The sequence below is a fragment of the Delphinapterus leucas genome, chromosome 19 (assembly GCF_059928025.1).
Source record: "Delphinapterus leucas isolate spDelLeu-1000000601 "Yukka" chromosome 19, BTC_Dleu_Yukka2, whole genome shotgun sequence".
In the NCBI taxonomy this organism is placed as follows: domain Eukaryota; kingdom Metazoa; phylum Chordata; class Mammalia; order Artiodactyla; family Monodontidae; genus Delphinapterus; species Delphinapterus leucas.
The window spans coordinates 63,741,915-63,763,977 of NC_143147.1; the positions used below are offsets into that span (position 1 = coordinate 63,741,915).

At 58.4% G+C, this 22,063-nt stretch overlaps 1 protein-coding gene across 1 annotated transcript; it reads left to right on the forward strand.

Moving 5' to 3' along the window:
- The first annotated feature begins 1,601 nt into the window (after nucleotides 1-1,601).
- On the forward strand, nucleotides 1,602-21,499 carry HID1 (HID1 domain containing). The gene is made up of 19 exons (XM_022589669.2): nucleotides 1,602-2,355; nucleotides 8,021-8,170; nucleotides 8,644-8,814; nucleotides 9,434-9,547; nucleotides 10,131-10,237; nucleotides 10,485-10,601; nucleotides 13,002-13,215; nucleotides 13,417-13,473; nucleotides 14,319-14,459; nucleotides 14,608-14,698; nucleotides 14,909-15,060; nucleotides 15,165-15,243; nucleotides 16,741-16,905; nucleotides 18,202-18,429; nucleotides 18,673-18,779; nucleotides 19,266-19,346; nucleotides 19,945-20,036; nucleotides 20,189-20,347; nucleotides 20,617-21,499. Exons 1-19 carry the CDS (start codon nucleotides 2,083-2,085, stop codon nucleotides 20,678-20,680), a joined length of 2,562 nt encoding a protein of 853 aa, XP_022445377.2. The 5' UTR covers nucleotides 1,602-2,082; the 3' UTR covers nucleotides 20,681-21,499.
- The last annotated feature ends 564 nt before the right edge of the window (nucleotides 21,500-22,063 follow it).

Below are 22,063 nucleotides of genomic sequence, written 5' to 3' on the forward strand. Positions count from 1 at the left end.
TTGGCTGTGTTGGGTCTTCGTTTCTGTGCGAGGGCTTTCTCTAGTTGCTGCAAGCAGGGGCCATTCTTCATCGCGGTGCATGGGCCTCTCACCATCGCGGCCTCTCTTGTTGCGGAGCACAGGCTCCAGACCCGCAGGCTCAGTAGTTGTGGCTCACGGGCCTAGCTGCTCTGCGGCATGTGGGATCTTCCCAGACCAGGGCTCCAACCCGTGTCCCCTGCATTGGCAGATAGATTCTCAACCACTGTGCCACCAGGGAAGCCCCGGACACAGCGATTTTGAGATTCATCCACATTCTTGCTACCTGTACCAGTAGTTTGTTTCTTTTTATTGCTGAGTACTAGTCGCATTGTATGGATGAACCACAATCTGTTGATTCACTAGGTGATGGACATTTGGGTTGTTTCCAGGTTTTGGTGATTATGAATGAAATTGTTATATGCATTACACAGGCTTTTTGTGTGGATATATGTTTTCATTTCTCCTCGGGAGATACCAAAAGTGGGATTATTGGGTTGTATAGTAATTGTATATTTAACTTTATTTTTATTTTTATTTTTGGCCTCGGGATCTTAGTTTCCCAACCGGGGATCGAACCCATGCCCCCTGCATTTGAAAGGTGGAGTCTTAACCACTGGACTGCCTGGGAAGTCCCTATATTTAACTTTATAAGAAAATATAAATGTTCCCCATCCTCACCAGTATTTGTATCCTCAGGTTTTGTTTTGGTTTTTAACCTATTCGAATAGTTATGTAATAGTTATTGTATTGTGGTTTCAATTTGCATCTCCCTAATGAATAAGATTCAGAGTTTTTAATGTCACTCTGGCCTGGACTGGGGCTGGTGATTTGTAGGGTGGACTTGATTTTTTTTTTCTTTTTTAACGCCAAATAAAGGTACTATTCATTTGTTATCTTGAAGTGATTAGAAAAGCCATGGAGCGTGTCCAAGATTTCATCCAGGGCAGGGAAAACCCACCTCTGGAGCAAGGACAGAGCTATCCTGTCCAGTCTGCTCATTCAGTGGCATGGTGACATCCCTGTCTCCCTCCTCCCTACCTCCACACCTGTCCTACCCTGCCTTTGTGCCTAGACGGTGCACCCTTCATTTTTTACTCGTGGAGTTCCAGTTTAAGCTAAATGTCACCTCCTTTTGAAGCAGCTAGGATTTCTAGAAGCTTCCAGACACACCATGCAAGACGATATTATTGAAAAAATGCAGCCTCTTTTGGGGCCAGAGTTGAATTTGCTTTTTTGGCTTTGTTCCTTACCAGTTATGTGACTTTGGACAACTTAACTGCTTTGAGCCTCAGTTTCCCCTAGTGTAAAATGGGTATAATACCTATCTCAGAGGTAGGTTTTTGTTGTGTAAGAGATGTTGTTGTCACTATTATTATTAATTTGCCTCTATCAAAGCCTCACTGGGCTGAACCATGGTTAATTCGTTCCTTGTTTCTCTCCTTAGCTAATTGCTCTTAAAGGGCAGACCCTGTTACTTAAGCCCCCTCTGCCCCCACCCCTGACACGGTGTTGGTAAATACTAGTCCCTCAACCTATTTGTTGAAATGGATGAACCTAAAAGGGTTCTCAGGGAACACAGGTGGCCAGAAAGGAGTTGTGGGACTCGGAGGGACCTCTCGCTCTCATTAGACCGCGGAGCTGCTTTCTTGGAGCAGGGGCACTGAATCAGGGCTTCTGTTCCACAGAACGGAAGGCTGAGGGCTTGTGACTGCAATAACAGCCGGGCCGTCTGGACATGTGGGCTTGACAGGTCAGAAAAAGGGGAACTAAAAGAGAGGATGCTCAGAATGCGAGTACAGGGACTGACAAGGAAGAAACGGGAGAGGGCTGGCTTTGAAAGTGTGGGCCCAGTGATGGCGTGGGGACCAATGGTGAGGATGGGGGCAGGGGACGGGAGGCTGGGAGGGTTGCGGGCCCCGGGGGCTGGGTGGAAATGGGAGAGACCGAGCGGGGATAACGCTGCCACGCAGAAGAAAGGTCGCAGAGGCAACCGGTCCGGCTGGGAAAGACCCGGGGAGTGGGGCAGCAGTGGATCGGAGGGGCAGACCCCGGGAGCCGGGAATGGGCGGTGCGGGGAGCGGCAGGTGCGGGGGGCGGAGCCCGGAGAGGAGGAGCCCGGAGGGGGCGGGGTCGACGCCGGGCGAGCGGGTGGGGTGCGCCGGTCCGCTCCTGCGAGAGCAGCTGGGCCCGCGGAGCTGGAGCTGGATACCGAGCCGGGGCACGGGCGGGAGTCAGGGCCAGGGCCGGGCCGGAGCGGGCTCCAGCGATATGGGGTCGGCGGACTCCAAGCTGAACTTCCGAAAGGCGGTGATCCAGCTCACCACCAAGACGCAGGTGCGCCCGGGGCCCCGGCCTCCCCACCCACCTGCCGGGCTGGGGGCTGGGCAGGGCTGGGGGGCTGCAAGAACTTGGCTTGCCGGGAGATAGGGGGACCAGATGGCCAGGAGGGTGACGCTGAGGCCAGGGCCGGAGCGAGACCCCTTGGCCTGTATCCCAGGGCTCCATCCCCTAGCCGCCACCCCCGGCCTTCTCTCCCGGGAACATCCCTTTCCCCGCAGCTGCTACTGCCACCTTAGGCTGACGTGTGCCTACTCTCCAAGCCGGCGTCGCCGCTGTCCGCCCCTCTGTCCACCCCCCCAAGCCCCTCCAGCCTCGCATCTCCAGCCTCCTCCCCCGCCCCAAAACACCTCCCTGCTCTCCTCCCTGCCCCTCGGTGCCCGCGGGTGCCGGAGGCACAGACCCGGCTGACTCAATGCAAACAAAGCCGGCCGGCGCCCTCCCGGATCCGCGAAACAGCTGGTTCGCGGCAGCGGCAGCGGCCTCGCTGGGCCCAGGTCGATGCCCACGGCCAGGGAAGGCCCAGGTCTTGCTGGGAACATGCGGAGTGGCGGGCAGCGCTGCAGCCTGGCAAGGGGACCTGCTCCCAGCTCTATGGAATCCAGGTTCCCAGCTGGGGACCACTGCTCCAGGGGGCTCCCCCTTTGAGGCCCAGCGGTGGGGTTGGCTGTGTTTGCAGGTACCCTCTGTTCTCTGGGTCAGGGCTAAGAACGGCCCAGGCTGCCCTTGATACCTGAGGGTATCTTTCACCCTAGGCCATGCTTGCACTCTCCCCTGAGTCCACAAGTGGCACAGAGGCCACCTCCTTGCCCCCAGCGCAAGGACCTGGCCCCAGCAAGGCTTCTTCCCTGCCCACCCCTCTCTCCTCACTCTTGGAGCCAGGCTGCTCTGGCCACAGAGATGCCCAGCTCTCACTCCTCAGGTCCCCCGCTTTCAAGGGAGTCAGGACCTGCGGCCATCTGGGACTTTCCTCCTACGCCCGCCCCCAGGGCTGTCTCTGGCTCTAGGCAATTAGAGTGGGTTCAGGGGAGCCATTTCCCCACAGCCAGCTGGTCACAGCTGCAGAGGCCAGGCCTCTGGTCCCACACTCTCTCGATCCCACAAGAGAAAGGTCAGGAGCCCGGCAAACAGCCCGGCTGGAGAGTCCAGCCCCAGCTGAGAGGCGTTTGATGGAAACCAGGCCTTGCTTCTCTCCACTTCCCCCATGGCTCCTGGTTATTTCTGGCGCTTGGATCTGAGGGTGGCAGGTGGGCCAGCCTCTCAGTGCGGGGCCATAGGGAGAGGAAGGAAGGGAGGCTTCCATGTTTACCTACCTGGGGGGGGGGAACAACACCTTGTTGGAGGAATGAGGTATGGGCTGTAGCCTCAGCAGCCAGGGTCCTTTGCCAGGCCAGCAGGGCCACGTCCCAAAGGATCTGCGTGGACAAGATTCCTACATGCTCCGGTCCCCTCCCCAAAATACAGTGTGCCTCCATCTTTCCCTGGCTGTGGCCCTGTGACAGGGCTGACTGAGATGGTGCTGTCTCGTTTCCCAGCTGGGGACAGTGAGTTGGCTTGGGACAGGACTGGAGCCAGAGACCAGCCTGGGTCTCCCTCTGGAGGGCCCTGGGCCCTGCAGGTGGGAGGGGGCCTGGGCTGCCTGGAGGGAGAGACCCTCAGGAATGAGGCCACCTGCCCTATGTAGTGACCCGGCTTGGGCAGCTCAAGAGACGGGACCAGATCCGAGATGGCGTTTCCAGACCTTGCCACTCGGTGTCCCCAAGGAGATTCAGGCCAGCTGTGTCCACAAGGTGTCTTCCTGTCCCAGGCCTTCAGAGGCTGTGCTGTGAACACAGATTTTTGCTCTGGGCAGCAGACAAACAGACCCAGCCCCTTTTCCCGTGGCCTGGGCCAGAGCTACCACCGCTCGGCCTTCCCTGCCTTCCTGTACTGCATCCTGTTTTCTTCCTGCCTCGGGCTAGGCCTGACCCTGGTCCTGAGGGCCAGCAGCTTTGGCTGTGTTTCCGGAGCCTTTCATGGTGTGGGTGGGGCCCTGGCGGGGGCACATTCCTGGACCTGGGACCCTCTCCTAGATCCTGCCCATTTGGAGATTGTTTGCCATAGGTCAGATGATACCGGGTGGGTCCATGTTTACATGTGTGCACATGCACGTGTGTGTGAATGCCGTTGTGACACAGTCCTCCGGTACAGGTCACCCTTAGCAGGCTAGAGCATTGCTGGTCCTTCCCTCCTCCCCACCACCAGAGAGGTTCAAAAGATGCAGCTGGTCCCCCAGGCTGGCAGGGGCTTTGGTCTGAGCAGGTCCTGGTAAAGCTATGCTAAGAATATCTGGTTTCCCACCAGGGTAGCTCAGTGCCCCTGGCAGCATGGGCCTGCCCACCTCCAGCAAAGAAACTGGCTTGGATTTTAGAAGCTTCCTTGCGTTGGGTGGAGCCCAGCTGGGGTAACTGAGGCAGGGGCTAAGCCATGTCCCCCCTCCAACAAAAGTTCCAGTGACCCTGGCAGTACCTGTAGCATCAGGTTAGCCTGGTATGATCAGGTGATGGTCACCAAACTGAAGTGTCTGAGCCACAGCTGGGACCAGGTGGGGAGGCCCAAGTTGGGGATGGGGGAGGTGAAAGTCTTCACTCTTGAAGTTCAAGGCCAGCTCCCAGAGCTGGGACTTTCATCTGCTTCAGGTCTGGGCTGCCCTGGGGCCTCCCAAGTTCCCTCCCAAGGCTCTCTCCTCATTTTGAATTCAATCCCCAGGTGACACTTACCTGATGAACTAGGTCAGAGGTCAACTCCACTTGATGAGTGTCTGCCCCTTTAAGGGGGTAGTGGCTATGTGGGAGGCGGGGAAGGTGGCATCCCAGAGGTGTTCCCAGATGGTGGGGGGCTCTGCACATTTTCTGGGATGTTCCTTCCCCACTCCCACCCCGGCCACCCACACGGCGATGTGTTTCCCCTGGATCCCAGTGAGTGTCAGAGAGCTGTCTGGACTGAGGGCATGTGGGCCAGCAAACCCCAGCCCCAGGGACCCTCCTTTGGTCTTTGTTCCTCTCTGCCCGGCTAACTCGCTCTACCAGTTCTGGAACTGAGCACGTCCTGGTGCCAGGCCTGCCCTGAAGGCCATGGCCACATGCTGCCCTGTACCTCAGAGGGGGGCATTGTTTGGGGGGTGGGCTAGGGTAAACCTGGACCCTGGGGAGGCTTGTGGCCAGGCCTGAGTTTGGGCAGCCCCACTGGTGCTCAGCTCTGCCCCGTGGCGGGGCTGAAGGGATCTCTCTCTAGGACTAATTACAGCCTTTGGCTGAACAAATATTGGCTGAGTGTCTTCCATATGCCTCAAGTGCACGGTCAGGGAAGAAGGGCTGATGGACTAGTGGGGCCTCCAGGCAAGTGCACCCAGACCTGTTGGGGACTGTGAGTGACTGAGGGGGGTTCCAAGGTGGGAGGGAGCCCGCTGGTCCAAGCTCTGGGAGACTTCTTGGAAGAAGCGGCTTCGGAGAACAGAATGATTTTTTAACAAGATTCACATTTTTTTCTGATGCATATTGCATGCGGGCTTGTGGTGCGGTAACAGGGCCCCATCGTCAGCCCTTTCAGAGAAGGCAAAAGTCTAGGTTGATTGGAGCAACCCAGGAAGATCTCTTGCAGGAAGTGTTATTCAGAAGGGTAAGAGTGTCTTGGACGCCCCTCAAACAGATGAACATTCAAAAGGAAAAAATAGTAATACATGCGCTTACAGAAAAATATAAAGAAAAGAATAACCACCCCATGAGATAATTGCCATTGACATTCTGTCATTTTCTTCTAGGCTTTTATCCCTGTATAATTTAACACAAAATTGTGATCATCCTATAGTTAGGTTTTTAAAATAAATTTATTTATTTATTTATGGCTGCGTTGGGTCTTCGTTGCTGCGCGCAGGCTTTCTCTAGTTGCAGCTAGCGGGGAATACTCTTCGTTGTGGTGCACAGGCTTCTCATTGCAGTGGCTTCTCTTGTTGTGGGGCACGGGCTCTAGGCATGCAAGCTTCAGTAGTTGTGGCACGTGGGCTCAGTAGTTGTGGCGCACGGGCTTTGTTGCTCCGCGGCATGTGGGATCTTCCCGGATCAGGGCTTGAACCCGTGTCCCCTGCATTGGCAGGCAGATTCTTAACCACTGCGCCACCAGGGAAGTCCCCTATAGTTAGTTTTATATCTTGCCTTTTTCATATAACATTGTACTGTGAGCATTTTCCATTCATTCATATTGTTTGAAGACGTGATTCCGATGGCTGTGTAATATTCCACTGTATGCGGGTGCCTTAACTTTTCAAGCATTTCCCCAGTTGTTGGTTATTTAGGTTGATTCCAACTTTTCACTGTTATCAACCCTTCAGTAAACATCCTCATACCTGCACTTCTCAGACCATTTCCTCAGGAAAGATTTCTACAAGTGGAGTCCATGATTCAAATTGGTTGTCTATATGACCGACTATGTAACTTAAAAGGCATACGTGTGTTGAAGGCATGTTGCCTTGATAGGACCGGTGGGACTTTGGGATGTGTTAGAAGGGGCGGGCGTGCTGGGAAGAGGGGACAGTCTGAGCAAAGGCAAAGAGAAAATATGGCAGGGCTGTGTTGTTGGGATAGTAAATACAGGTGTGTGTGCACACTTGTGTATGTACATGTGTCCATGTATGTGTACGTGCACGTGTGTGGCTTGTATGTGTGTTTAGGTGTGATCTTGGCTGACTCTCTGGCCGAGGTCTGGACTCTGCAGGCAGTGGGGAGCCCTAAGATCTTTGTTGAGGGAACAATGCCTTTGGTGCTGTGTTTTTTTTTTGTTTTTTTTTTTTGCAGTACGCGGGCCTCTCACTGTTGTGGCCTCTCCCGTTGCGGAGCACAGGCTCCGGACGTGCAGGCTCAGCGGCCATGGCTCACGGGCCCAGCCGCACCGCGCATGTGGGATCTTCCCGGACCGGGGCACGAACCCGCGTCCCCTGCATCGGCAGGCGGACTCTCAACCACTGCGCCACCAGGGAAGCCCTGGTGCTGTGTTTTGAATGCGTGTTGGGGACAGCATGGAGGTGGGATTGAGGGGGTGAATTTGGAGGTGGGGGCCTGGCAAGAGGGGCCTGAACTGCAGCACAGGTGGTGGGTACCGAGAGGAGCAGGTGTTGTCAGAGAGCCGCGGGATGACTCCTTTAGATTTGGCATCTGTTCGGTATACCAGCAGAGGGTGGAGGCTGGGGCCAAGGGGGCAGCCTGGGTGAATGGAAATGAGCATATGTCCCCTTGTCTTCTTCCTAGGAGGAGGGGCACAGCCTGGCTCTGGTCCCTGGGCTTTGATTTAGGGGTGTGGCCTGGGGAGGCCCCCAGGTGGGGAGGGCCTGCCAGAGGGGGATGGTGAGTTACTCAGGGTCACACAGTCCCTCAGGGACTGGGCTGGGCTTTGGCTACTGGATTCAGTGTCCAGCTGGCCCCTGACCATCTGTGTCAAGTGTCCCCAGCCTGCCTGTGCCACCCAGGGCTCATGGTGGCTGAAGGATGTCTCCCATGTGGGAAGGCTCCTGGCACCAGCAGGGATGGAGTAGGGGGCTTCCCTTTCGGGGGCTCCCTTGGCTACAGGGTGGGCAAACTGTGGACCTGCTGGCAAGAGACCGTGCAGCTCTGGATACCGTATCTCCCCACAGCCCGTGGAAGCCACTGATGATGCCTTTTGGGACCAGTTCTGGGCAGACACGGCCACCTCGGTGCAGGATGTCTTTGCACTGGTGCCGGCAGCGGAGATCCGGGCAGTGCGAGAGGAGTCGCCCTCCAACCTGGCTACTCTGTGCTACAAGGTGAAGGGTGCCCGGGCCCTCACTGCCACTCCCACCTGAGCATTTCCCACCCTCCCAGGGAGGCTGGAGCTGGCCCAGCCCTGTGGTCCAAGAGGGAAGGCACCCAGGAAATCCTCCACCCAGGTTGGAGCGGTCCCAAGTCTTCACTCACTTCTCCCCCGGCTGGGCTCTGGGGGAAGTGATGGTGCCAGTGCCACCTGTGAGGGCTGCCTGTGGGTGACACTTTCCATAGGTCAGCTCAGGTAGCTCATCAGCCGGTGAGTGGTGGGCTGGGTCTCGCTCCCAGGATGCTCTAAGCTGCTCCCTAGCCCATGTCCCATCCTCCTGGGCTGGCTGACCCTGTCTGGAGAGGCGGTCCGGTAGGGTGGCCCCACTGTCTCTCCCCCTCTGAAGCCTGGGGTGCCCAGCCTGACCCCAAGTGCCAGGGCCCCACTCCCTACCCTGCCAGCGTGCCTCTCTGCCCATCCTCGCAGGCTGTTGAGAAGCTGGTGCAGGGAGCTGAGAGCGGCTGCCATTCGGAGAAGGAGAAGCAGATTGTCCTGAACTGCAGCCGGCTGCTCACCCGCGTGCTGCCCTACATCTTTGAGGACCCTGACTGGAGGGGCTTCTTCTGGTCCACAGTGCCCGGGGCCGGACGAGGAGCGGTCTGTGGACCTGGCCGGGGCTGGGCGGGAGGTGGAGTTGTGGTGACAGGGAAGGAACCCCTTCAGGGCCGGCCACATTCCTCCAGACCTCTTCTGGGGTTTGGGAAGGGCAGATGTAGGGGCAGTGTGGGTGCTGCTAAGGAGGGGGGCCAGCTCTTCCTCCTTGAGCCCCTGCTTTCTCTCCCATGGGGGTCTCTGCCTCTACAGCTGGGCAGAGATGGGGGCAGGGCAGCTGGGCCCTCCCCCCCTGCTGCCCCACCCCCTCCCTGGCTTTCTGTCCAAGCAACTGGCAGGGGGGTGGGGAGGTGGGCAGTGATTCCCAGCAGGGCTGAGGCTCTAGAGTTTAGGGGACTCACCTGTCCCCTCCCAGTCAGTGGGAAGGTCTCCCCACTGGTCCCAGCCCCGCTTCCCACCCTGTCCCGCTTCTGCCTTGGGAGGTTTGGGGTGATTAGGGGTCTACTTCCTGTTCCTTCTCCCACCTCTTCCTCCATCCCTCTGCCCGCGAGTGTCTGCCTGGGCCCAGACCCCGTCCTCCTCCCATCCCCCCTCCAAGTCCTGGGGCCACCTCTCCTTAGCCAGCTATGACTGAGGGAGCCTATAGGCGCTGTGTCCCAAGCAGGGAGAGGACGATGACGAGAATGCGCGGCCCCTGGCTGAGTCCCTGCTCCTGGCCGTCGCTGATCTGCTCTTCTGCCCAGATTTCACCGTCCAGAGCCACCGGAGGAGCACCGTGGTGAGAGCCCCCCAATCCCCGCCCCCCGGGCCGAGGAGGGCTCTGGTCCCAGGTTGGGGCCGCTTGAAATTCCCTTGGGCAGGGGCTGCTCCAGGAAGGTGGGGCTGCCTGGCACGCACGGTCCCGGGGAGGGGGCGGTGGCTGGCATGGCTGCAGGGGAGCCAGCTGGTGCCCGGCCCTGCCCGCTGCATCCAGGAGATCGGGCACAAGCACCCATTGTCTTGGCCTGGGCCGTGGGTGGAGGAGTGGGGCTTACACACAGGAGCCCTGGCCCTCTCACTGCCCGTGGACCCGTGGACTGGACCTTGACTGTTCTCCGTCCCCCACTCCCACGCACCACCAGGGGCACCTGATTCCGTTCTGCTCCCTCCCTGTCTCTCTCTCCCTGTCTCAAACTGGATTGAGCAAGTACCAGACTGAAGGAAAAGGAGCTTTCAAGAGGTTGAGAACATTCATTTCTTCCCGTGTGCATTAGCACCTGGGGCATTTTGAGGGTCTGTCTTTAGGAGAATATGAGGGTCTTTGCCCTCAAGGATAGCGGGGGGCTTGGGTTGGCCTGATTTCTCTCTGACCCTGTCCCCAGGACTCGGCGGAGGACATCCACTCTCTGGACAGCTGTGAATACATCTGGGAGGCTGGTGTGGGCTTTGCTCACTCCCCCCAGCCCAACTACAACCACGACATGAACCGGTGAGCTTGCTGAGGAAGTAGCTGGACCCCAGGCCTGGCCCCCTGCACAGTTCAGAGAGGGAACCACGCATGGGGTCTTCCAAGGAGACCCTGCCCGCTCGTGACCCAACTTGAGCCTCACAGGGATAAAATGGAGTCATTTCTTTTCATGGACCTGAGCTGGGGCGGGGCAGGGTGGGTGCGCCCTCCTACAGGAGAACTGCGGTCCTCAGGTACTGAACCCTCTCCTCTGTCCTCCCTGCCCAAGGATGGAGCTGCTGAAACTGCTGCTGACGTGCTTTTCTGAGGCCATGTACCTGCCCCCAGCTCCAGACAGCAGCAGCGTCAATCCATGGGTGCAGTTTTTTTGTTCCACAGAGAACAGGTGAGGGGCCCCTGGCCTTTCTTTCCATTTCTCCTCCTCTTGGCTCCAGGCAGCCCAGCGCTGAGGCCGTTTGCCAGCCCTGTGAGTCTTATTTGAGGGGATGTGCTGCCCCCTCGTGGTGGTGACCTATAAGAACAGTCACACCTTACGCCAGCTCTGTCCCATGTCCCATTGGGGGGCCCTGGATGACCCATGCCTGGGTCCTCCATCTAGAGCCCTGCTATCCAGTAGAAATATAATGTGAACCACACATGCAACTTAAACATTTCTAGTAGAGACCTTTAAAAATAGAAAAGAAACAGGTGACATTAATTTTAATAATGTATTTCATTTAACCCAATATATCTGAAATATTAGCATTTAACATGTAATCACTATACAAAATTATTGAAATGTTTTGCATTCCCTTTTCATAGTGAGTTTTCAAAATCAAGTGTTTAGTTTACATTCACAGCACATCTCACTTCAGACCAGCCACATTTTAAGCTCTCCATAGCTACATGTAGCTTGTATTGGGCAGTGTAATTTATTTTATTTTTATTGGCCACACCATGGGGCTTGCGGGATCTTAGTTCCCCAACCAGGGATTGAATCCGGGCCCTCGGCAGTGAAAACACCGAGTCCTAACCACTGGGCCGCCAGGGAATTCCCTGGGCTGTGCAGTTTATTCAGTGGGTGGAGAGGGGGCGTGATAAATATCCTGAAGGGTGGGGAAGCCCTGCCCACATGGGGGCATTTATGGGCAGTGGGGGGCATAGGAGCACATGGAGGTGTCCCATGGCTGGATTGAGTATTTAGAGCAGGTACACGTGTTCCAGCTGTGCAGCTCCAGCTGTGCGCTGGCTGCACAGGGGCTAGTGCCCCTCAGTGTCATGGTTCACCCTCTTCTAGACTCTGATTCCCACATGGCAGGCCTCATCCTTCAGGTTTTGCTGGCTGGCTGCCCCTTTCCCCCACCCCAGCCCCCAGCTCCCAGAAGGAGCGAGAACCCAGGTGACTCCCTCCACCAGGCACGGTCAAAAGCTGGCCAGAGTTTTCTTTCTCACCAGCATTATGGGGCAAATGGCCACTTTGCCACTTGATTAACCCCCTTGGGTCTCAGTTTCCTCATCTGTAAGATGAGGAGCTTGACCTCTGATATCTTACAAATCTCTGAACGGAGTCATTCTGTGGCCTGGGGGCTGGGGCATGGGGCACATGCTTTGCCTCCCAAGGGGAAGCCCGCCTTCCCTGTGGGCCCTCCAGCCCTTCTCTGAAGCCCCAAGGAAGGGTACCTGCCCCTCAAAAACGTCAGGGGCATGTCCTTTATACATTTGCCCAACCCTGTAGATCATACAGCGTCAAGAGTGAACCCTGGGGACTTCCCTGGTGGTCCAGTGGTTAGGACTCAGTGCTTTCACTGCTGAGGGTCCAGGTTCGATCCCTGATCGGGGAACTAAGATCCCACAAGCTGTGGTGTGGCCGAAAAAAAAAAAAAAAAAGAGTGAATCCTGATGTAAGCTGTGGACTTTGGGTGAAAATGATATGTCGATGTAGGGTCTACAGTTGTAACAAGTGTACCACCCTGGTGGGGGATGTTGATAGTGGGGAAGACTGTGCACGTGTTGGGGCAGAGGTTTCACGGGGGAAATCTCTGTGCCTTCCTCTCAATTTTGCTGTGAACCTAAAACTGCTCTAAAAAGTATTTTAAAAAATAATTAAAGGGCTTCCCTGGTGGCGCAGTGGTTAAGAATCTGCCTGCCAATGCAAGGGACACAGGTTCGAGCCCTGGCCCGGGAAGATCCCACACGCCGCAGAGCAACTAGGCCCGCGAGCCACAACTCCTGAGCCTGCGCTCTAGAGCCCGTGAGCCACAGCTACTGAAGCCCGCACACCTAGAGCCTGTGCTCTGCAAGAAGAGAAGCCACGACAATGAGAAGCCCGCGCACTGCAATGAAGAGTAGCCCCCGCTCACTGCAACTAGAGAAAGCCCACGCGCAGCAACGAAGACCCAACGCAGCCATAAATAAATAAATAATAAATAAAATTTAAAATTAATTAAAAAAAACAATAGGCTTCAACCCCTGGGGGTGAAAATCTAAGGGGTGTGGGCACGCTATCCTACAAAGAACCCCTCAGGACTGGCCATCCCACTCTTGGTAATAAATTCCTTCTGGCCTTGGCCCAGCCTGGCCTGGGTCCCAGATGCAGGCAAGGATGAGGAGGGGTCTCTCCTTCGTGGGAAGGGATGAACTCCTGGTTCTGCTCCCTGGCCCGAAGATGGCGGCCTGGCACTGAAACCCTTGTGGAATGAGGGGGCTGGCCTGGCTGACCCTCCCACCTGGCCACGGCAGGGGGCGGAGGGAGGGCTGGGCTGGTGGGTGGGGTCTCTGAAGCTCCGCCCCTCCTCTCCTGCCGCAGACACGCCCTGCCCCTCTTCACCTCCCTCCTCAACACCGTGTGTGCCTATGACCCTGTGGGCTACGGGATCCCCTACAACCACCTGCTCTTCTCTGACCACCGGGAACCCCTGGTGGAGGAAGCTGCTCAAGTGCTCATTGTCAGCTTGGACCATGACTGCGCCACGCCCACCGTGGACGGTACCACCACAGGCACAGCCATGGATGATGCTGACGTAAGGACAGGAGAGGGAGGGCAGCCAGCCCTGCCAGGCTGTGGGCGGGTGGCACCCCCTCTAGCGGAGCTGGGCAAAGGATATCCAGTGGGCACCTCGTGGGGGTATCTGGGGTCAGAGGGCGTACTGCTGCACTGCCTAGGCCTGGCGTAGGGGCAGGGGGTGAAGGCACCTGCTCACCCCAGGCTCCGCCCTCCACAGCCTCCAGGGCCCGAGAACCTGTTTGTGAACTACCTGTCCCGCATCCATCGCGAGGAGGTGAGTCCAACGATGCTCTTGCTCTTGTGGGTTCTTGATTGCCCACCCTCCACAAAGGTTGTGGCCTTGCAGGGTGTGAGGGGATGCAGATGAGATGGGGTTAGGGAGAGTCCTGACCCCTATATGAAGGAACCACGGTCCCCGTGGACTCAGGCCACCACAGGTGAAGTAGTGATGGCAGGACCGCGAGGGTCTTGAGACTCAGAAAAGGGCTGATGGCCTCAACTGGGTGAGGGTAGCCGGGAAGACTTCCAGGAGGAGGTGGCTCTGATGTCAGGTTTGGTGGGGGAATGACAGTGGACGGAAAGGCCAGTCACACCTGAGTTCCTGTGTCTTGTGACGTTGGGGGAGGTTCTTGTGCTCCCAGAGCTCTAACCTCTGCAACATGACATGACATGGGGGCAGTAACTGTGCCCTTGCCTTGTAGTGAGAGGATTAGTTGAGAGCACAGCCCAGCAGGCAGCAGGCGCTCAGTGAATGACAGCTCTCTGAGGATAGAATGCTCCTCACGTGTCACAGGGCAATGGGGAGGGGTGGAAGGATGTCACCTGTCAACAAGGAGTCCAGGTGGGCAGGAGTCCAGTGTGCACGTGAGGAGGTCACTAAGAGCAGATGGGGAGCCTGTGGTCTGGCGGAGGGGCGGGGTGCTCTCTAGACCTGCCCTGGACCCAGCTTCTGAGGGGCTGCCCCCAGGACAGCTGTTGATGACATGGCATCTGGGCCCCTCAGGCTCTAGAGGTGGGATCAGGCCCTGGGGGGCTCGGAGGCATTTGTGGGAGGCCTGGCCAGGAAGCCTGGATTGTAGGGAGCCGGACTCGACAGGCCCCTGCCCTTCCCCCACCCAGGACTTCCAGTTCATCCTCAAGGGCATAGCCCGGCTGCTCTCCAACCCCCTGCTCCAGACCTACCTGCCCAACTCCACCAAGAAGATCCAGTTCCACCAGGAGTTGCTGGTCCTCTTCTGGAAGCTCTGCGACTTCAACAAGGTGGGCCGGCCTCGGGGCCCCAGGCTGGCGGGCAGTGGTCTGCCTCAGGGATGGGGACAGCGTCTAGGGAGGCTCCCGGCAGAGGGAGAGGGTGGGGCAGAGCTGCCCCTCCCCCTGACTCTGCCCATCTGTCTCCGCCTCCCCCCAGAAATTCCTCTTCTTTGTGCTGAAGAGCAGTGATGTGCTGGATATCCTGGTGCCCATCCTCTACTTCCTCAACGATGCCCGAGCAGATCAGTGTAAGGCTGGGGTGGGCTGAGGATCCCTGGGGGGTTCCTCGCGGAGGGGCAGTTTCGGCCAGTCTGTCCTGCCTCCCAGCAGCTCAGGCCTGGTGCCCCGACCTCCCGGGAAGGGCTTCTCCCTTTACCCCCAAGATGGGTCCCTGCCCTGGGCTCCTTTCCTCCCCTCCCCACCCAGCGTGGTGACCCCTCCCATGCCACGTGCCGCAGCTCGGGTGGGCCTGATGCACATCGGCGTCTTCATCCTGCTGCTTCTGAGCGGCGAACGGAACTTCGGGGTGCGGCTGAACAAGCCCTACTCAGTGCGCGTGCCTATGGACATCCCGGTCTTCACCGGCACCCACGCCGACCTGCTCATTGTGGTGAGGGAGCTCCCGTCAGGACCTGGGGGTGTGGTGTAACGTCCCCTCGGCTGAGTCTGGAGGCGCCAGGGACCCCATGGCTGCTCCTCTGCCTCCCCGCACAGGTTTTCCACAAGATCATCACCAGCGGGCACCAGCGGCTGCAGCCCCTCTTCGATTGTCTGCTCACCATCGTCGTCAACGGTAGGGGGCCCCAGAGCCCGCCTTCCCCATGCTCACCACCAGGGGGCGCCAGGCCACAGGTTGACCTGCCGCCGGCTCCCTGGTTCAAACCGGCTGGGTACAATAGAAATATTAGGGCAGCCAAGTATGTACTGGTCAGTTTTCTAGTAGCCATATTAAAAAGGAAGAAGGAAAGAAAGAGAGAGGTGACAATAATTTTATTATATATTGAATTTAATCTGTTGTATCCAAAATACCATCATCTCAATATGTAACCAGAATACAAAATTATTGAGATATTCTACATTCGTTTTGGAATCCAGTCTTCCAAATCTTGTGTGTGTGTTCCATGCGTGCAGCACACATCCATTAGGACTACGTTTCTAGCACTTAATGGCCACATGTGGCTTGCGGCTGAGGTATTGGACTGCGCAGGTTTGGATGAGGGCCCCGCCCACAAGCAAGGGCTGTAGATGGCTGCCTCCGAGCTGGGAGGGGGCTCAGGCTGACAGGGGCACGGGACCCAGCAAGGTCGGGGCCCAGGGCTGGGGCGGCATGACTTCCGCGTGGCTGCTTTTTGGAGAGGAAGGTCCTGAATGGGAGGGGCTGACTTCTCCGTGGTCCGGTTTGGACTCCAGGGTGGGTGGGATGTTGTAGGGCCTTGGCGACCTCTAGCTGCATTGTTGGACTGTGAGTTCTGGGGCCAGAATCTCACCTTCCATCACTGGCTCCACCCCACAAATCTTCACTGAGAATGCATTTGTGAACAAGGTAGCCATCAACCCTGCCCCATCCTGAGGGAGAAAGGCACAGGGCAAGGAAGCACACAGATCAATCTGTGACTTCAAGCCGTGTACAGCCTCGCACTTCCGACTCCCCCTTCACAGGCTGTGCAGAAAATCTCTATCTAATTATATATGGAATATCAGCTTGACATTCTATTAAAATTTTTTTAAATAATATTTTTAGTTTTTGGCTGCACTGTGCAGCTTGTGAGATCTTAGTTCCCTGACCAGGGATCGAATCTGGGCCCCCTGCAGTGGAAGCTCGGAGTCCTAACCACTGGATCGCCAAGGAATTCCCAGCTTGATGTTCTAGAAAGAGTTAAAGATCCTGTGTTTGTATCCCTGCCCAATCATTTTATAACTGGAGAACTTTGGACAAGTTTGAACCTCCCTGAGCCTCAGTTTCCTCAACTGTAAAATGGGGACGGTCTCCTCTCTGTCCACCTCCCTCTCAGATGCGGGGAGGAGTGGGGGAGATGGAGTGTGTGAGTGGCTTTGTAAACGGCGGCGGCTGTCCACAGGGCAGGGGCCAGGGTGGAGCCCTGCGGCTCTGCAGGAGGCATGGCCAGTGTGGCTTTAACCTGTGGCGCTTGGTCTTCCTGACTTTTCGAGGGACTTCACAGGCAGGGGGCAGGGAGGATGTGGGAGCAGTAGCATCGTGTCCCACCCAGGCCCAGGATGTGCTGGGGTGGTTGGCGGGGGCCCCAGGAGTGAGCCGACCCCTCCCCTGCAGTGTCCCCCTACCTCAAGAGCCTGTCCATGGTGGCCGCCAACAAACTGCTGCACCTGCTGGAGGCCTTCTCCACCACCTGGTTCCTCTTCTCTGCCGCCCAGAACCACCACCTGGTCTTCTTCCTCCTGGAGGTCTTCAACAACATCATCCAGTACCAGTTTGACGGTGAGGCACCGGTCCAAGCCCCTGGCCTGGCCTCGGGGGCAGGAACCAGAGTGGGCAGTGGGCGAGGACACCTCCCCATCTGAGGAGGGCACAGCCCTCCACCCCCGTGTTTGTTTGTCCAGCGTGCATTTATTGAGCACCTACTGCATACCAAACCCTGTGCCAGGTGCAGGGGATTCACTGGGGAACAAAGCAGAGTGCCCTCTGCCCCGTGAGGCTCATAGCTGGGGAGGGAGCACGGAGCGGGACTTCAAACAGATGGTCACCCAGACAAACAGGCCATCTTAAATCTGTTGAGAGGGAAGTGCAGAGTGGCATGGTCCTGCTGGGTGTCACAGATGCCGGGCTGCCTGGTGTCAGTTAGGGCCTTGCCACTTAGCTCTGTGACTGTGTGCACATAACCTCTCTGAGCCTCAGTTTCTTCATCTGTAAGATGGTCATAATGATAATTCCCAGAGTCTCCATCTCAGAGGATATTGAGAAGATTAAGTAAAATAATCCCAGAAAAGCACTTAGCACTTGCCTGGTGAACTAAATGTCAGTGGTTATTATTTCCCAAATAAGTAATATTTGCACTGACCTATGAGGGATGAATGGGGGTGGGGAGGGGTAGGAAACATGGGGGCACTGACCTATGAGGGATGAATGAGGGTGGGGAGGGGTAGGAAACATGGGGGCACTGACCTATGAGGGATGAATGGGGGTGGGGAGGGGTAGGAAACATGGGGGCAGCACAATGTATGCAAAGGCCCTGGGGTGAGATGTGTTGAAGTGGAAGCAGAGCAGGGTGGTGAGAGGCAGGGACCAGAGTGGTGGACGGGGCATTGAAGGCCCATAAAAGCGTCTTTTATATCCCCGGGAGCCAAGGGCGTTCAGCGTGGGCGACAGAGCACAGGCACACGCCATATCGTCCTTCTTCCCGGTGACCTGACTTGGGGGACAGTCAAAATATTGAACAGCTGGCTTGGTGGGACACTGACACGCTGGGCCCGCCCCACTCTGCCAGCTGTCACCCCTTAGTGCTGGGTGGTGAGAGGGTCCGGAAGGTACCAGGGAGGGGCAGGGGCGGAGCTCAGCCCAGAAGCTCTTTTCCCGAAAGGTAGCATCCCGGTGTAGCCTCAGACCACAGACGCTGCTCGACGCCAGCCCTGCCTGGCTCCCTCTCTTCTGTGCCCTGTGCTGTCGCCTCCCCCTGCGGTAGACACCCTCCTGTCCTCCAAACTCCCCCTCCCACGAAGACACCCAGGTGAAGGGGGTGGCAAGGGGGCCTCCCTGAGACACGCTTCCTCCCCACAGGCAACTCCAACCTGGTCTACGCCATCATCCGAAAGCGCGGTGTCTTCCACCAGCTGGCCAACCTGCCCACGGACCCGCCCGCCATCCACAAGGCGTTGCAGCGGCGCCGCCGGGCTCCCGAGGCCTTGTCCCGCACCAGCTCGCAGGAGGGTGTCTCTATGGAGGGCTCCCACCCCGCTGCCCCCGCCGAGCCGGGCACCCTCAAGGCCAGCCTGGTGGCCACCCCAGGTCCGGTGCTGGCGAGGGGCAGGGTGCTGTGCAGTGGCGGCAAGGGTGGGGGTGGAGGTACGGGGGGCCCGGGCGGGGCAGCTTGGTGGGGGGACCGGGCCTTGGGGCTGAGCGTTGGGGGGTCTGGCACAGCATCTGTGAAGTGGGGGGAAGTTGGAGACTTTCAGGGCCGGCCCCAGGCAGAGGCTTTCTAGGAGGAGCACTGTGGCAGGAGTCCTCACGGCTCCCCACCCCACCCTCCAGGCATTGAGAAGCTGACGGAGAAGTCCCAGGTGTCAGAGGATGGCACCTTGCGATCCCTGGAGCCTGCACCCCAGCAGAACTCGGCAGAGTGCAGCCCAGCCTCGGAGGTAGGTGCGGGGACTCCTGGCAGGGCTGGGTGGCGAGGCTGGGCTTTCCCTTTCTCCCTGGCCTCCAAGGTGTAGGCCGGGCCGGAGCACTGTGCAGCAGAGGGGCAGGTACCCAGTGCCCAGGGCGTCAGGCTTGGCACTGATGACTCTCTGGGGATGGGGGGGCCTTTCACAGACCCCTCCCTTGTTTATTGGTCACGGGCTCAATCCCTTGGCCGTGAGACTCCTCACCCGTCAGCCTTATCTAGGCTGGGCTGGCCTTTACCCAGTCTGCTCAGTCAGCTCCTGGCCCTAAACCTGTCACTGGGCTGGGCAGGGTCAGGCAGGGCCTGGGGCCCAGGGCAAAGGTGCTGGGCTGGGCTATCCCCTGCTTTGGGAGTGAGCCCCCTCCCTGCAACATGGGCCAATGGGGAGACCTCATTGCCCTCCCCAGCCCCCTGCACCCTCTCTCCACATCCCTCTCTCTTATTCCTTCCCCGGGACCAGGAGCCCAGCCAGGCGTGGCGGGAGCAGCGGCGACTGTCCAGCGCATCAGCCAGTGGGCAGTGGAGCCCGACGTCGGAGTGGGTGAGGGTGGGACAGATGGTACAAGGTGCGGGGGTGGGTCCGGGGCTCCTGGCCCTGGGAACAGCTCAGGAGAGGCTTGGATGGGAATGGGTCCAAATCCAAGCACTGGCCCGGGTCAGGTTAGGGGTCAGTCCTGTCTCATGACCTTGGCTTCTCTGGCTTGGTTGCTTCCTCTGTCTACACTGTCCCAGAGTTGGTTCCCCAGCAGGGTTAAGCTTCAGTTGTCCACAGCCCTTTCTTAGTAAATCACCCTTTCCAACTTCCTTCCCCAAATCACTTGCCCACTCCCTTACATGATTCCTGAGATCGCCACTAATTGCATTTGCACGGGGATAAAAAATGTCCCTACCTCATCAGGCCATTGTGAGGATCAAAGGGGATACTTTCTGGCACACAGGACATGCTCAGTGAGAGGCCCCGGCTCTTCCCATGAATAGCAGTCACTGTGCACGGGCACTGCCCTGTACCAGGCCCCTGCTGTGATGAGCGGGGGATGCTTCTGCCTTGGGGAGTCCGTGGTTTCAGGTCAGGGGTCAAGCCTATGCCACAGCCTCTGGGGGCTGTTTTGCCAGCCCAGGAACCCCAGTCCCTCCCCCAGGTCCTCTCCTGGAAGTCGAAGCTGCCGCTGCAAACCATCATGAGGCTGCTCCAGGTGCTGGTTCCCCAGGTGGAGAAGATCTGCATTGACAAGTGAGGCTTGGGGACGGGGCTGGGCTCTGAGGGGCCAGCCCAGGCTGCGCTGGGGGTGTGGCCGGGAGCATGGGCCTCGGGGGTCCAGGGTGAGCCTCTGCTCCCCTTGACCTTCAGAGTGGGCACATTGGAGACCCTCCTCTCCCTGGCAGGGGCCTGACGGACGAGTCAGAGATCCTGCGGTTCCTGCAACATGGCACCCTGGTGGGGCTGCTGCCCGTGCCCCACCCCATCCTCATCCGCAAGTACCAGGCCAGCTCGGGCGCGGCCAGGTGGCTCCGCACCTACCTGTGGGGCGCCATCTACCTGAGGTGGGCCCCTTGCGGGTGGGGCAGTTACCGGCCTGGGTGGGTCTGGCATCCACCCGAGGGTCAGCTCAGTGGGGCTGTGCCCCACTAGGGTAGTGGGGTTAATGTCAAGACAGTCAGCCAGGGTGGTCTTGTCTGGTGGAGGGTGGGCACCCACTTCCCCAGGGGCAGGGGGCAGAGAACATCAGGGTGGGAGGACGACAGCCTCATTCCTCCCCAGTCTTTCCTGCAAGGCCTCCCGGCACCTGGGTGACGGCCCACTCCCTCTGCAGGAACGTGGACCCACCTGTCTGGTACGACACAGACGTGAAGCTGTTTGAGATCCAGCGGGTGTGAAGATGGAAGCTTGCAAGGGGCAGGGACCAGGGGAAGGCAGGGACCCTCGTCCCCCGATGTTCCCCCCGACCCACCATTCTGAGCTTTAAATTACTACGGTCAGGGCTGGGGGCTTGAGTGGCTGAGTCCTGAGTGGCAGAGCCAGGAGGCCCCTTGTGGCTGGGATGGTGGGGGGCCCCCCTGCCTCCAGGCTGGATTGAGAGGAACTTTCTGTCTCCAGGACTGCAGCCCTCCACCAGGGGCCCACCTCACTCTGGCTCCCCTTCGGGACCCGTTTCTGTGCTGACCCTCAGTGCCCGCCTGGCTCCTGAGCCGCCCAGCCCTCTGCCCTAGTGGGCTGCCCAAGAGGGAGTCTTGGGTGGCCCCTTGAGGCACCTGGGCAGGGTGAGGGGAGCCTTTCCAAGCCTCCTAACCTGAAAACACCTGGTCCAGGCCCGGCTCGCTGCCAGGACCCCGGGAAGGAGGGTGACCAGGCTGCTTGTGGAGGAGGCTGGGGGCTGACAGGCACCGAAAGCCAGATGAGGGGACCTCGCGCATTTTAGGGATTTGGAGTGGGGTGTTGCGGGTCTCCTGCTATATTCTTCTGGGTCAGTGAATATAGCCTGGCTGGCTCTTGTACAGTAATGGGGGCGAGGGAATGGGGGCAGGGGACAGCTGATCAGCCCTCCCTGCCCCTGCCCACCACCTGATGACTTGCAGGGAGGGGGACCAGGATACCAACACCCCATCCTCCTGATTCCGGCTTCTTGGTCTCCCTCACCCCACCTGTGTCAGTACAATCTTTGCTCTGTACAATCGGCCTCTTTACACAATAAAACCCCCGTCCATGCCCTGCGTCTTTGTGCTTGGAGGGGAGGGGGTCAGGCCATGGCTCTTGTTTTCAGGGAAGCTGGGGACTCTGCCTCCCAGAATCAGGCCCCAGAGGGCCCTCGGTGCGCACCTGGGAACCAGCGTTTGTCACTTTCTTGGGTGGGGAAGTGGAGGGTTGGACGCCCCAGGCTGTGGCCCCCCCGAGAGAAACAGGAGAGACCACACAGGAGAGGCAAGGGGCCTGCCTCGCAGCCTCCTGCACGGCCCCCAGGCAGCCAGTGAGACAGCGCTGGGGGTCCAGCACCCAGCTGCAAGGGGTACAAGCCTGGCGTGCAGGGTCCGGGGCTGCCGTCCCTGCGCCTCACCCTGGGCCTCACCCTGGGCACAGTTCACTGTTTGCGCTGGGCTCAGGGAGATGGATGGGCTGTCAGTGCCTGCCCTCCCCACCCGATGGCTCAGAGGATCGGCAGGCCTGGGGTGAGCGGCTACAGAAAGTCACCGGGGGCTCCGTCCTGGGGAGAAGGTGTGCTGGCGAGGGGTGGGGGGATGCGAGAGCCCCGGCTCCTCTCTTCC